The 15,587-nt window shown below is 37.6% G+C and overlaps 1 protein-coding gene across 4 annotated transcripts in view; it reads left to right on the forward strand.

The window, feature by feature from the left end:
- Nucleotides 1-15,587, forward strand: part of SULF1 (sulfatase 1) — a 183,332-nt gene that overhangs the window by 73,825 nt on the left and 93,920 nt on the right. For all 4 annotated transcript variants that reach the window (XM_077166956.1, XM_077166959.1, XM_077166957.1 and 1 more), the window contains exons 3-4: nucleotides 9,008-9,080; nucleotides 9,370-9,593. In XM_077166956.1, the coding sequence (XP_077023071.1) occupies nucleotides 9,422-9,593 (172 nt within the window). In that variant the 5' untranslated portion in view covers nucleotides 9,008-9,080; nucleotides 9,370-9,421. The remainder of the gene's footprint in view (nucleotides 1-9,007; nucleotides 9,081-9,369; nucleotides 9,594-15,587) is intronic.

Raw genomic sequence — 15,587 nt, forward strand, 5'->3', positions numbered from 1 at the left:
AGTAAACTTCTTAGGCAACCAGAGTTGTTTAGTAGCTGTAAGAATCCAGGAGAGAATGATGACGACTAATATTCTGAAGGTTCGAAAGATGGTTATATGACCCATTTCCATAATGTTTTACATTAACAAGCCAAGAGAAAGATATATACTTGAGAGTCAAAACTACATGAGGAATTTTCCAAACATTCTAAGACCCTCACTTTTTATAGTTATAAAACTGTTGTAGTGTTTGGCTAATCCTTCCATCAATGAAAACTGTTGTATTTCGTCTGCCCCATTTTGATGTACAAATTTTGTATGTAAACTCAGTGCAGATAACTGGAGAGCATTCTTTACCTGTTTTTCCTCAATTAATAAATAGCATCCACCTTTGTACAAAGTGTTTTCGTTAGCTTACAAATATAATTTGAAATTGCTTTCCTTTTCGAAGACTCAGATACTAAAATCAGTGCAATCCTGTTGCATCATCATCTCTAATATCACATCAGGTTTTAATAAGCCTCCTTTTTTGCAGCACACATGTGCTTAAAACTTCATGAAAACCAAATCAGTAGAGAGAAGGGATTACTTTAGATTACTTTGAAATATGCATTGTTTGAAATGGCCTCTGGTGACCAGTTTTCATGAATGGCTGGTTTTCCTTGTGGGGCACATCATCTGGTTTAATTATATCAGCCTTCTTTGTGTGACAAGTGCCTTCTTGTGTGTGCTGAGAAATGAAGGTTTAAAACAAGGTAGAGTAGTTAGTGAGGAAATAAATTCTGGAACTGGAACACCCTTGAATGTTTGTAGTGTAGAAGTCTACATGAATTCTAAAGACGGATTCAACTCTGAACATATGTTTCTAAAGATCAGCAACAGTAAATATAAATTTTCCCCAACGCTTCATGAATGTAGATCATAATCTGAATTTTTTCAGGAAGATTCATCTTACAAATAAGATGAATAACAGTTTAGAGTGCTTCTCTGGCAGTTAAAATTTTCTGTAAATTCTCACAGCTTAAAACTTTATGAAACTTTACAAAAGCTTACTCTTTTGTAACCCTAGGGTAAAATGTTGTTTGCTTAGCTAAAATATTTCTTAGCTTTCACCCTGACAGTGAACTAAAACAGAAGTTTTAAGTTTCAAGTTATCACAGGCCTTTAACGCAAAAAAGCATTGAGTCTGTAAATATTAGTGAATTTATAGTTTAAAAAAATCTCCTGTTTCTCTTCAGGTTATAATCTAGCTGAAGGCACTGATATATATCTCTATGTCCAGATAATTAGTAGAAAGATGATTTTGATTGAACAAGAATGTCATAAATCAGATGGATGTCAATAAAAATAGACAATTCTCATTCTCTCTATGCTTTATGTATGCTTTTGGCTAAGATTAATACATTAATTTTCCTATTGAGGTCTGCTAGTTACTCACTCAACTTGTTCTACTGTAGTGATATTTTGCAAGCCTGAATTTGAGATGCTCTTTCTACTTAATATATGTAAAAGCCACACTTTTTCTTAGTCTTTGGTAGATAAGTTTATAGCTAAAGGAAACCTGGAAATCTAAAGACAGAATAGGGATTTAGGTACATAAAGTACACGTTGGAGATGATTTTTGTCATCAAAAGATTTGTAATTCTATATTTAACTGATAGTACAAAAGATCTTCAAACAGTATTTCTCAGTACAACTTGCAAAGAGGGATGATATGAAAAATATCGATACTTGAATTAATCTGAATTTCCTTGAAAATATTTCTGATCAAAGGGATTGACTTGAATCTGATGTTTTTTCTTTCTTTTCTATTTTTTAAGAAAACATTCTCTTGTAAGAAATAAATTTTTGCAAAAAACCAGTTAATCACCATGATTTGTCCCTAAGTCTTGAGCTAGCAACTAGAATTCTCTTATATTGTGTTTTGAAATGCTTATTCATCCTTCACACTCTATTTCCCAGACCTGCCTTTCTTTGTCAGTCTTCACGAGGCCAGCAGGCGCTTTCTGAAGAAACTTGTATTTCCACTCTGCTGTATTTAAACCCTTCAAAAATGTTAAAGTGGCATTATATTGGTGGCGAGCTCGATAGCATGGAAACTAGGTCAGCAGCATTCTCTTGACTGTGGCTTAATTTTTAGAGTGAAGGTCAGGTGTCCTTTCCTCACATGGATTTTGGCAGATAATATTTGGAGAAATGTTTTTGAAGTATAAATATAACGTCTAACTGTCTTTTTAAAAGCATTTTCTTCAGTATTTTAAATTATGGAATTTAAAAATAAATTTGTATTGGGCCAGGTTATGTACATTGGAGAAAGAAACTGAAATGAAACATGTCAACATTTACCCAAATCTTTAAAAAGAATTTGTAGCAAATGTGTAAGTATATTTCTATATCTAAGTGTGTGTGTGTGTGTGTGTATGTATGTATATATATATATATATGAAGAGAAAAATAATTATACAGGGTTGATGAGACTTTATACTTGCGGCACAACATTTGCTGTAGTGCTCAGCAAACATTGCACCTGCTCCACCAAATTTCCCAGAATGTGGTCATGTGACTAGTGGCAGCCAATGAAGTCTTATGACTGATCTGGGTCACTTCTAGGTAGAAACCATAAAATGCTCATGAATGATTCTCCACCCTTTTCTTCTCCCACCTCCTGGCCCATTTATTGGACAAGACAGCATTGCTCCCATTAGCCTGCATCCATGCAGGACTGGGCAGAGCAGCACTCCCTGCCTCCCTAGATGAGACTTGTAGCATGAGCAAGAAATACACTGGTATTGGGTCAAGGGATAGCAGAATTTATTTGTTATAGCAGTGAACTCCCTCTGCTGGTTAATACAGTACTTTGTAGACACTTAATACAAGTAAGCTAAGAATATATAAAATCAAAGGCTAATTTAGTGGCATTTTGTGTAATACATCATATTCTTTAAGACCTAGCTAAGATATTTGTCGTTCTTTATATCAATATTGCTGTTCTTTAACCAAAACCTTTTTAACTGATGTTCCCAATGCCCCTTCTCTTGGAAATCTAATTATCTGTTTGTTTTTATTCTCCTGGATCTCCCTGCCATCTTTGAAACTGGTAACCACTATCATGCCCTCCAGACGTTTTATAACATCTGCTTCAGGGATATCAGGTTTCTTTTCATTACTTTTAGATTTTTCTGTTTTCCTTTGTGTTTCTAATTCTTGTTCTATAAAAGCTGGACAAATCTTGGTCTTGGGCTTTGTGCATTTTCTAAAATGCCTTTGGTTTTTATGTGGGTTTTAGTTAAAAACAAAATCTGTCTCCTTCCTGCACCATACCCAGGGATAATTGACACTAATGGTTTTGTAAATACATGACTTTTCTTGGTTCCTTCCAATTTGAGTATTCACAGTATTGGTAGGAGAACAATTAGAAAGGGAAGGAAAACAAACGTGTTGAATTTGGATCTCGTCTTTTAGCCAAGTATTTTCCTAATGGTGCTACAGGTCAGAGACATATACTTTTCAGCTGTCATTTGTTGGTGGAAGAGGATTTATTATTAGTGGGGTATAAAAATATTGCTGTACCAGAAGGAGACTGTAGTCTAGCTTCTTTGCTTGGAGGTGTAATAAATTGGATTGGGAAACAAGCTCTCTGGGGATTAACAGCAGATGAACTTTGCCAGCTATGGGGCTGTTAAAAGAAAAAATTAGCCCCATCATGGTTTCACATATATCTTAAGGAGGAAGCAAACATGTTCTGAAGACTGCCTCAGAGGAAAACAAATGATATATGGGAAACTTGAAAGCCAAAATTAAGGGCCGTGTAAGGTGACCCAAAGAAATGTGAGTATGGATGTTGGTGGTGGAGGTTGAGGGGTAGATACCAACTTCTTGCTGGTATTTTGCTTCACTCTGATGCTCAGCTAAAGGTGTTCTGGCTAAACTTAACCTCAAGGAGTTGCATGCTGCTGATGTAACCTCCCCTGCTGTTTTGATTGGATCTAGAGTCCCTTTTTGCTGTGGCCTTACTGTGGAGCAGTAAACCTTGTCCTACCAACTGTTCTTTTGCCCCATCCCTGAGATGTTCATTTCTGAGGCAAGTGGATGGTTTGGACCCTGTCCCTCCCATAGTTTGATGTGCATTACCTTCAGATACCTTCAGATAAAAAACACAGAATGCCATCACTTATCAACAAGTGGTGTGCCATAACAACTGGTGTATGCCATGCTCAGGCATACAGAACTGAGGCATTTATAACTGAGAGAAAAAAGTGAATGATAGGTTATGAACAGGGCTAGGGCTGCAGCTCTATAAATGGATGTCTGAACTGAACTATTGAACCAGGTATACTATAGACCAGCAATTCTCAAACCCTTTGTGCTCTGGGACATTGTATATTAAAATTTATTGTGGACCTCCAAGAGCTCTTGTTTCTGTGGATTAGAGCTATTGATACATAGAAAATTTTTTCTAAATGTTTACTTATTCCTTTAAAAACAACCCTAAATCCATTATATGTTAGCTTAAATGACATGTTTTATGAGAAATAACTATTTTTGAAACCAAAAAATTTTGGTGGAGTCAAGTGATATGGGTTTACATTTTCCAAATCTCTTTAATGTTTGGCTGAATGGACAACAGCTGGGTTCTCATATATGCTTCTGCATTATTTTAAAATCAGGCATAAAACCTGATCTCATACAGGCAAGTAATTGGAAATGGAGAAGTATTTTAATAGCTCTTTCAAATACTTGTACACGTTTTTCTTTGATACTACACCAAAACTTGACAAGTGGTAGTTTCTTAAAAGTTAGTTGTAATAAGCGATCTGAAACATACTGACTTTTCAAATTATGTGACATTAGCATCAATGACCATCTTGTACTTTGAACGGAATTGTTTTCTACTCAGGTATGATTTTATAACACTGTATGTGACCATTTGAAAAATATTGGTTCACTGAATTGTGTGTATATTCCAAATGTTGATACGTTTACAATATCCAAAAAAGAACATTTGTTACTGTCACCTCCAGTGTCATTGGAAAAGTCTTTATGTTTAGGAAGCATCTAAGCTCACAGGATAGATACATGTTATCCAAAATTTTGACTTTAGCGTGAAAGCTAGAATTCTAACATTGGCAGCAAATGGAACAAATGCTGTCAGTGGTTTTTTAGGGAAGTGACAGGTTCATTTCATTCATTTTTTGGAAAATGTATTCCAAATATCCAAGCTGAAAGAATTCTTTCATGTAAAAAATGATGTTCTATGAAGAAGAAAAAAATAGCTTGTCAGCTGGCAACTCCATCATCCAGGTGCTTTTCCTTGAGACCACCATGATGTCTTGGTATACAGTAGAGGTGCTTTATTTGACCTCCCAGCTCATAACATAGGAAATTAAAGTGAAAAGATGTGTAATTCAAAGTCAAGATTTAATTAAACTAATCATTTTACTGCCTCATCTTAAGTGAAGCTGGCATAATTTTTATTGTGAATATATGGTACTCCCTTTATTCACAGTAAGATGGTTTTACCCACCATTGGGTACCCACCATTGCCTTTGCACTATCAGTACAAATGTCAGCAGTGTGGAAAAAGTAAATAATGTCAATATTAGTATCTGAATATTTTTTATTTTATGAGCATCCCAAAAGGGCCTCAGAGTCCTCCAAAAGCCCCAGACCACACTTTGAGAACTGCTGCCATGGATTAAGCATACTTTGCGCTTTAACTCATCACTTTTAACTCATCACTAGCTTCCCAGCAAGTGAGGCCAAGTGAGTGATCCCGTCAGACCTGCGGGAGTGATGAGGTCTTCAATTTAGTTTGAATTTTTGCTAGCTGAGTATGTGTGAGCTCAACTTTCTTTCCAATTGACTGAAGCTTTCCAAGCCTTATTTTTTCTTTTTTATATGACTGAAACTTTTTAATGTCACACGTATATTTTGATTTGTTTACCCTAAACAAAGTTCTATCAGCTTCCCACACCATTGAACGTAACCGCAGTTGGTGCTTTCATTTTATCGGTTGTGGAAAAGGCAACTTGTATTCCCGTCCTGACTTTTGAATACATCGTCCTCAAGCTTACTTTCCATGTGTGAGAAAAATCTCTTTTTACATTTCTCCTGTTTTCTACTATCTTTCAAAATAAATTGTCACTCCCTAAAGACAGTAATCTTCCACCAAAAAGTATGCAATTCAAACATCATTTCTTTGTCTCCTCTGGCAAGTTTCTGTGTTTTGCTTGTTTTCTCTTTCTCTCTCTTTTCTTTCCTTCTCCTCCTCATTCTTTCTTTCCTTCCTTCCCTCCCTTCCTTCTTTCCTTCCTTCATTCTTTCTTTCCTTGGTTTCCTTCTTAGGCTTGAAACCAGGCAGTGAGAGGATGACAGTTTTTGTTTGTTTAGTGCCTGGTCTGGGAATCGAACCCGGGTCCCCAGCATGAAAAGCGAACATTCCACCTCTGAACCAACCGTGCACCCAGGATGACAGGTTTTAAAGGTGATTTTTAAATAAAAGAATTAGTCTGTGTTTTTTTTGTCCCCCCCCCCCCTTTTTTTAGAGCACTGTGTTTTGTGTGTGTTTTAGTGAAGGGAAATGGGATAAGAGATGGAGAGCCGATAGCCAGACCTGTCTAAAAGTTCATTTTTTTCCTCACTGAATTGTACTCTTAACATATGAATTACCTGAGTCAATAAGAAGCTGTGGCAGAAAAACAGTAGGTCCCTTCTGCCCCTCTAGCTCACTAAAAAGGAAGGTCATTTAATAGGCAAAACCCACATCTACTCCCTTTTCTTTATTAGGAAATGATTTTCGAGGTGTTTACACAGGGTAACAGTCAAGCTAATTTTCTTTTTCCTAAAGGAAGACGTAAAGTAAATAAGATAAAGAAAAGAATGGTTAGTAAATTTGATTGGGTTCCAGGGAATGTTATCAACATTTTAATTGTCAAGTATTTTCAGTTTCATGTGTGGCTGCTTATTTAAACTCCAAGCGCCCCTGTTTGCTTAACGCCTAAGGCTGCCTGGCTTTCCAGGTGCCTGCTGTCTGCAGAGGTTGGTTTATAGGATCGCAGATGCAAGAAACCCCTTGTTCACTCTCCCTTCACACACCTTTGCAGCCTGTGAGAGTTGAGCAAAGTTTCATTACTTAAAGAACCCGCCCTTTAAGACCTTTCTATTTTTAACTATATAGATGAATATAGAAATTTAATATATTTAACTATATAGCTTGATCCACCCATTGTGGGGAAAAGCTGTTGTTTGACATCTGATTTCTTCCGTTTGTCTGTTCTTTTATGTTTGTATCAGGTTTCTCATGATTTAAAACAAATAAATGCCCAGACACCAAACAGTCAGCGCAGAATAACTGCAGAGTTTCAATGCTCAGCATGCCCTGCAATCACTGAAATAACCCTGAGGTATTTAAAGAAATGCTCTTGTTCTGACATTGATTCTCTCAGAGCCAGGGGGTCAGTCGGAGCTAGCTTGTTTGTTCCTCTGCAGATAATGTAGTCAGGATTGCTGTGCTGCAGACAATAGATTTCTGTTTAACAAGCCTATTTATTTGTTAGTCTCTCTCTCATTTTCTCTCTCTTCCACCCTTTCTTCATCCCTCTTCCCCCCCCACCCCCTTACACATACAGATTAATTATAGGGTGCAGAGTGAAAATCAGCATTAGAACTGTTTATAAAACAACATAAAGCTTAAAATGTGTGTGTAAAACAACATTATGCGTATGGTGGAAGAAAGCAGTGCAGTCTTTCATCTCTCTTCTTTCGCTGCCCCATGTCACCCTCCAGAATTTAATCATGAAGATGAGCAAAAGAACCCCAAATTTCTCCTGCTGTGCAATGCTTATGCTTGCTCAGTTATGCTTATTCATCTGATGCCAGTTTATTTTTGCATATCAAAACAGATCCTCATGTGTGTGACGACAGAGTGGCAGATGAAACTGGCTTCTAATTACTTTTAGGGCAGGTTGAATTCCCATACAGATTGTCCCTTGTGACTACAAGAGACAGATTTTTTTATTTTTTAAATGAGACCTTTACTAACCTTTCAGAAGTCTAGGAGAAAAGCTTTCAGCAGGTTAGTGTTCCAGAGTGTGGGGGCATACTTCCAGCCCTCTCAAAAGTCTCCTCCTGTGAAGCTTTGCAAAGGTTTTGCAGCGCTTCCCTCTGGATGATATTTATTTGTTTTTTAACGTGGATGTGTAATGGCTAACCTCCAGCCTCGGAGCCAATCAATCATTTTGCTTTGCAGGTTTAGATCTGCTGCAGCAAGGCAAAACCTCCGAGCTGGCGGTGGCCCTGGGTCGTGACAATAGTGAGACTGGTGAGGGACAGGAGGACTGTGTGGGCTCAGGCGCCAGTGCCGGAGCCTGGCTGAGCGCTAAGGACATGGGCTGGACAGAGGAACTGGCCTTGCCTTGAGGAAGCACCCCCTCCCCTGGTGATTAATGGGGACTGTTGGGAGCTTTTCTGAGGCTGGGAAAGATTGCCCTCCCAGTCACTTACTGTGAAGTCTTTGTCAGCAGAAAGGACGCTCCTGGGTAGTGAGTGACATAGTGCAGATGTCAGCTGACAGTTTTGCCTTTCATTCTGTTTGACATGTACTCAATATCCTATGCAGGTGAGTTACCTCTCCCCGAGCACATCCCCTTCACTCCACCCACTCTCCAGATGCAAATTCTTGTCCAAAAGCACTGTGGATTCACAGCGCTGCTGGCTCATTCTAATCAATCCTTAGTTTTGTGGGGATCTTTAAAGTCCTATTGTCGTGTGAGCAGTGATGTATCCTTTATAAACTTTATGGAACTGATTATGAAATGAAGGTATTATCTTAGCTATTGTTAGCAGTTTTGATTGTTTTTCTGCTTCTCCTTTTTGGAGTAAGAAAGGAAAAAGATATTATACACTCACATACATACACACTCAAAAATATACGTGCATAGTATGGTATTTTAAGAAACAACTTCAGATCCAAAATATGTTTTAAAAGCCTTGACTGATATTTCCTTTGTGTTTTTTCTCCCCCTTCTAGGACCCCACCTGCAGATGTTCTGATCACCTCTGAGTATAGAGATTGATTATTCAACCAGGATACCTAATTCAAGGTATTAGCTCTTGTCAGAGCTTTAGCATATGAGGTCTGTGTTGGAAATTGTATTTTGGCAATGAAAAGTTGGAATGAGAAAAAAGGACAAAAGTGAATTTCCAAAATAAGTGATAAAAAACTACCCAACCCATATGTGAGGGTTTGTTCCTTCTGACTCATCCTTTCTCTGCCTGTTTATATGCCGGCTCTTACTTATTTGAAGCACTTTTTCTGAAACTGTGTTTTGGTGTTTGGATTTAGTCTTCATCTCTCCCTCTCATTTTCTCTCTGACTGCCCAAACCTCCAGAAACCAGGAGTCTGAGACATTTTGTCCGTTTGGCAACACTGGACTTGAAACAATGAAGTATTCTTGCTGGGCTCTGGTTTGGGCCGTCCTGAGCACAGCGTTGCTGGGGAGCCTGAGTTCCACTGTCAGAGCCCCGAGGTTTAGAGGACGCATACAGCAGGAGCGAAAAAACATCCGCCCCAACATCATTCTTGTACTCACCGATGACCAAGATGTAGAGCTGGGTGAGGACTGGAGTTTTTCATTTATCAGTCTTTTTGTTGTGATTTATTGAGCCTCAGCTGTATAAATAATAGAGAATGAGCATTTTTGTTTTTTGCACATAATTGTTGTATCTTTTCCAATGTCCTAGTTTATAAAAACGAACTTGTACTGATTATGAGGCATTTTGTTTGCACATTAACCTTGCGTTAGGATCTTAAGCTTTTAGTCAGCCTGGGGAGGGGTCTGGAAGAATAAGAAGACAGAAGGAGAGAGTAAATATATTGTATGTCTATGAATGTGATAGATATTTAATTTCAATTATTATTATCATTAGAGTGAATTAGTTATCCAGTTTCTTAGAGTAATTCTTAAGTGTATCCTACAAATCTTTTGGTAGTAGCTTAGCTCTTCAGAAAAGGTATAATCCTTTTCTGAAGAATTAGCTCACCTTGGCTAATTCTGCAGCACTTAGAAAGCCTACAAAAATCTGGTGGCACCAACCTACCTACTGCAACATTAATTGGATCTTGATTATCTGCTGACCTTCTTTAATGAATAAGTGATTTGGTTCATAATTGGTCTGTAAGCATTGGGTGAAATTCTTCTTGGGTACCCTCTCTAGCAAGACAGATTAAAAGCTTGACCTTACAAGTTGTCACCACCATTCCTTATTTCCATTCCTAGTGCCACATTCCTCAGCTTTTAGGCATCGTTCAGCTAGGCTTACCTGTTGCCCTTAACTTGACCTGTATCGGCAACTTGTAGACTCAGTTCTAGCCAGCAGAGCACCTTGAACTTCTCTGTAGAGCTCCTCTGGCTAGGGTTTTTGAGGATAAAATCCTCCATGATGGCATTTGATTAGCATGGAAGGGGACTTTATCTCCCGTTTGAAAACAAACTATGGAATCCCAATCAAGATAAATTCCAGATAAGCTGGAAGCAAATACATTAAAAGTCAGCAGGAATGTTGAAGTCGATTCATACAGTCTGCTCCCTCACTTCACTTTCTAAACAAAAGTATTGATTTTCAGGTGGCATGCCAAAGTGAAAAGTCTTGTGAGTATGACTTCAGTATGTGTGTGATTGAAATGTTTTTATTCACTTTCAGAACAAGTAAACTGAGGTAAATACTTAGAATTTGCCTTCCTTGACATCTCTCATCTCACTGCACTGGGGACCTTTAGACCTATCTCAGCCTACGGTTTTCCCCTAATCTGTCAATTCTTCACTCTGTTGCCAGAGCCATCTTTCAAGCATCTGATCAAGTCACTTCTCTGCTTCAAACCTCTCTGTGATTTCCCTTTGTCCAAAGAATTAAACCCTATCTCCTGCAGGGAAATGAGACAGCCCCTGCCTGTCTCCATAAGGCTCTTCCTACCCACCCCCCACCGCCATTCTATGCTTCGTGGAAACAACTTACCATTCCCTGAAGGAAGCAGCTCACTTCATTTCCCACACCTTTATTCCATGACCTTGCACCCCTTGTTGTCTCGGCCTGATATCCTACCTGGTGCTCTTCATAATCCAGTTAGGCTGCCTCATGTTCAGAGTTATTCCTTCACCAAAACCAACCTCCCATCCAGCAGGGTGGATGGAGCTTTCCTTTGTACCACCAAATGTTGGCTCTGGTTCCATGTTTGCTCTTATTCCACCATAAGCTTCTACTTGACTGAGAGCCACTACACAGGCAGGGGTGTGGTTTATTGTCACAGTCTCCAGTGCTCAATATAGCACTGCTGGGGAAATATAGCAGGTACTGAATAAACTTCACATGGACTCACAGAGGCCTAAAAAAGCTCATACATTTTCCAGAAATGAATATTTGTGCCTGTCATGATCTACCTCTTTGGTGTATGACATTTGTCTTTAAAATAAGTTAAAACACTGATAAATTTATTTTTAACAAAATGCACAATTGTACTCTTATTCCTGTGGTTAATGTATTGATTCAAATATATATTTTGAGCAACTACTAAATAGTACCTTCTATTTGAGGCGTGTACAATGGTGAAGAGTTGTAGAGCAGGCTCAATATCCTTGGGTTTCTTACATACTTGCCCTGATCTCCCCGCTTGATTTTGTAGCCATGTACTGTGCTAAGCATTAGCTTATTTAGTCCCCACAATAATTCCATGAAGTAGTTGCTATTACCCTCTTCATTTTATGCATGAGAAAAATGAGGCTCAGAGAAGTTATTTAGTTTGTGGGGAGCTAGCAAATGCTGGAATTAGGACCTGTATTTATTCAAGGTCTTTACAGCTGCACTATTGACCACTATCCCTTCCATCGGTCAGTCCATCAACAGGTATTTATTGAGCCCTTCCTAAAGTCAATCTGAAAATGTGTAGTAGAGTTTTAGGTTCAGAGTTTTAGGAGAGAGAGAGAGAACAGAAGCATTTGCTAAGATCCTTGCCCACATGGGCCTATTCTCTTATTGGCAAAACAAGATGGTAGTGAACCAATGAACTATGGGGGAAAAGTTCAAAGACCTCCATTCCTTTTGGTAATGGTTGCTACTAGATGAAGACGTTTGTCCATCCTTTTGTATTGATATTCTCATAAGCCTTCTTGAACTCACTGCTCTAGACTAGAGTTGGGTTTTGGCTTGCTTTTTATATAAATTTAATTATGTTTGACAGTTACTTGAATAAATCTTTACGTATGCAAGACTTTTAAGCATTTGCACCTGTAATACTGCCGACAGTTTGGGCTACTGTGCCTTCAGAAAGATATAACTGGCTTAGAGAAAGCTTAGAAGGAGAGTTATAAAAATTGTAATATAATTCTTTTCCTATTGGGATAGAATAAAACAGTCTTACCTCTTTGTCTAGAAAGACAAAGGCTGTAAAGGGATGTGATCAGAGTTTATGAAATCAAGTTGGAGAGTAAAAGAGTTGTTCAGTAAGCGTGAGGATAAATAAAATAAACTAGTACTTAGTGATGTGAATAATATAATAAGGAATTCATTAATAGAAGTGCTAGAACCTTACAATATGTAAAATTTACCTTTTTCCAAGAAATGTTCATTTACATTATCACATATTTTTGTCATCCCAACCAAGTTGGCTGGGTGGGACAAATAAAAATCATTATCCTAGGAAAAAGCAATCTGAGGAAATATTAAATGACTTAACAAATGGTCACCCTCTGGAGTTGCTTTTTTCACGACTTACGAAGTTGTTCAAGTAACCAGTTCAAGCCTGTACTTGTAACCAGTTCAAGCCTTTAGAGTAAGATAATGGGTGAAGGTTTTACCAGTTTTTTAGAGGTAGGAAAACATGCATAGAAATTATTGATATGATGTTTCAGGATAATGGTTACCTCTGGGGAAGGAGCAGTAAACTAGGAGCATCAGTAATATAAAAAAAATTTTTTTAAGTTAAAAAAAAACTATATATATATATATATATCAAGCAATTATTAATCAAATGCAAAGCTTCGATAAAGCTAGGATTTGAGCCATTGTGTTATTTTCTATATTTGAAATATTTTATAAAACAAAAAGAAGAAAATAAATCAGAAATGCTTGGGGAATGCTCCTAATTTTCTGAGACTAAAGTTAAACAGATTAGGCTCTAAATCTCTTCCAAATGGTCACTTACTGCCATTCTGAGAGACAAAATATTGAGCTGAAAGACAAAATATTGAGCATATTGGACCATTGATCTGACTCTATATAGAATGTCTTACATTCTTAGGAAATAGTTTGATTCAACATCTCGTTAGTGTTGACCCGGTGTTTTCTTTCAGATCATGGAATTAAGGAACTATATGTAGATGAAAATACTTTGATTTTTTAAAGCAGAAGTCATAAATGGGGTCTACAGATCAGAGCCAGCTGAAGATGGGTTTTCCTTGCTGCACCTGCTTTTTAAAATTAAGCCAACAGTTTAGAATCAATTGATTATGTGTAAAAAAGAAAAAAAAATCCAGATTCTGACCCGTTTTGAAAATTAATTACCAAGAAGCAGCTAGCAGTTAGGTACTCAAGGAGAAGATAAAGCTGCTCCCTTTAGGAGGGGCCAGCCCTCCCCAGGACATCCCAGTCCCCTCCACACTCTATTGCTCCCGACACTGAAACTGAGTAGCAGCTGCCATTTTTCATCATGCTATACTGTTATTTTTCTTATAGTCAGGAAATAATTCTGTAAACCCTCATCCCCATCAGTGGTGAAAAAAAATAGGCCCAGAGATTTTTCTTATAACTCACTGCATTCACTTTCCTATTTTACCTCTCTACCCCTATAGGCATTAAAAAAAATATTTTGATTGACAAATCTTCACACATATACGGTCCATACAAAGTGTACAATCAGTGGCTCACAAATATCATCACATAGTTGTGTATACTTCACCAAGATCATTTTTAAAACATCTGCATCACTCCAGAAAAAGAAATAAAAATAAAAACAGAAAAAATCATACATCCCATGCCCCTCACCCCTCCCTCTCATTGACCCCTAATATTTCTATCTACCCAATTTATTTTACCACTTAACCCCCCCATTATTTATTTATTTTTTTACTTATCTGTCCATACCCTGGATAAAAGAAGCATCAGACACAAGATTTTCACAATCACACAGTCACACTGTAGAAGTTATATCGTTATATCATTATGCAATCATGTTCAAGGATCAAGGTTAGTGGAACACAGCTCGACAGTTTCAGATACTTCCCTGCAGCCATTCCAATACACCGTTAACTAAAAGGGGATATCTATATAATACATAAGAATAACCTCCAGGATAACCTCTTGACTCTGTTTGAAGTTGACTCTGTTTGAAATCTCTCAGTCACTGAAACTTTATTTTGTCTTATTTCTCTCTTCCCTCTGTAGGCATTTTGATTTCCGTTCCCCTAAGTAACATTGTACTTATGTTCTTTTGCTCTTTGGGGTGTGGTGGTGTGGGAATAATGAGTCTTAGTGACTTGGAAATATTTCAGACAGATTTATTTTCTGCTTCTTTTTCTCTTTCCCCCTACCCCAAATTGTTTTTGCCTCTTTGGTTTTGGCTGAAAATATCTATTTTTTTTTGTCTAGTAATTCCATAGTTTTAATAGAAAAGGGATATTGTTTAATCATGGGATTTTTTTTTTTCTTATGTTTTCAGAATTAAAATTTTCAATAGATCAGTAAAGCCATTTTATGATGGGAAATACCATTTAGTATTCCATACTTTACTATGGAAATAATATTGTTGGAATGAGAAAATAGCAAGGATATATTTACTATAGATCATTTATTTATGTATATATATATATGCATATTTATCAAGTCTGGAAAAACTCACAAAATTAGGAGTTCAATAGACATTTATTTATTATTAAACTCCTACTTTTGTGAGTTTTTCCAGACTTGATATATAGATTTGATGAAAATTTTCATGTTTAATAGCACAAAAAATTGGATAGTAATTGTCTAATATATTTGAACCAAGAATAGTAAAGACTTACTATAAAATGTAACATGTGAGTCAAGTGATGCAAGCTCTCTGTGTGGTTTTGATAAATTCATTCAGATTAGTGGGACATTTTCTCTATTCTGACCTTTTTTCATAGAGTTGGCTTGGGAATAAATTAGTTGGAGTACATAGAATGACTTAAATTCTTCAACATGGTTTTATCCAGCCTCAGTAACCCATCACATACCCCATCCAAAGCACCTTGACTTTTAACTCCACGGAAGTTGCCAACAGGAGAGCTATGTGCGGTGTCTGAATAGCACCGCTTCTCCCACTCCCCGTAACAGCTGGTCCAAGTGCTATGCAGCATCTTGGTCCACAATGGATTGCTTTTATGTCACCTCCCATCCCTGCAGGAGTAGCGTCCCCAGTCTCAATCTGGAGCTCTGGTACTGGGACAGCTTGTCCGTCCCAGTGTCCTGCGCCAGTTACTCCCGACTAATTACGCCTGGCTCTCCAGCATTCTGTCCAGCCTTCCATCTCATAGAGCAATTAAGAATGATTGCAGAGTCAGGCTTCCTGCTTGGAATGCGGGAGTCTGTGAGTGGA

This window comes from Tamandua tetradactyla, chromosome 6 (assembly GCF_023851605.1).
Source record: "Tamandua tetradactyla isolate mTamTet1 chromosome 6, mTamTet1.pri, whole genome shotgun sequence".
Classification (NCBI taxonomy): Eukaryota; Metazoa; Chordata; class Mammalia; order Pilosa; family Myrmecophagidae; genus Tamandua; species Tamandua tetradactyla.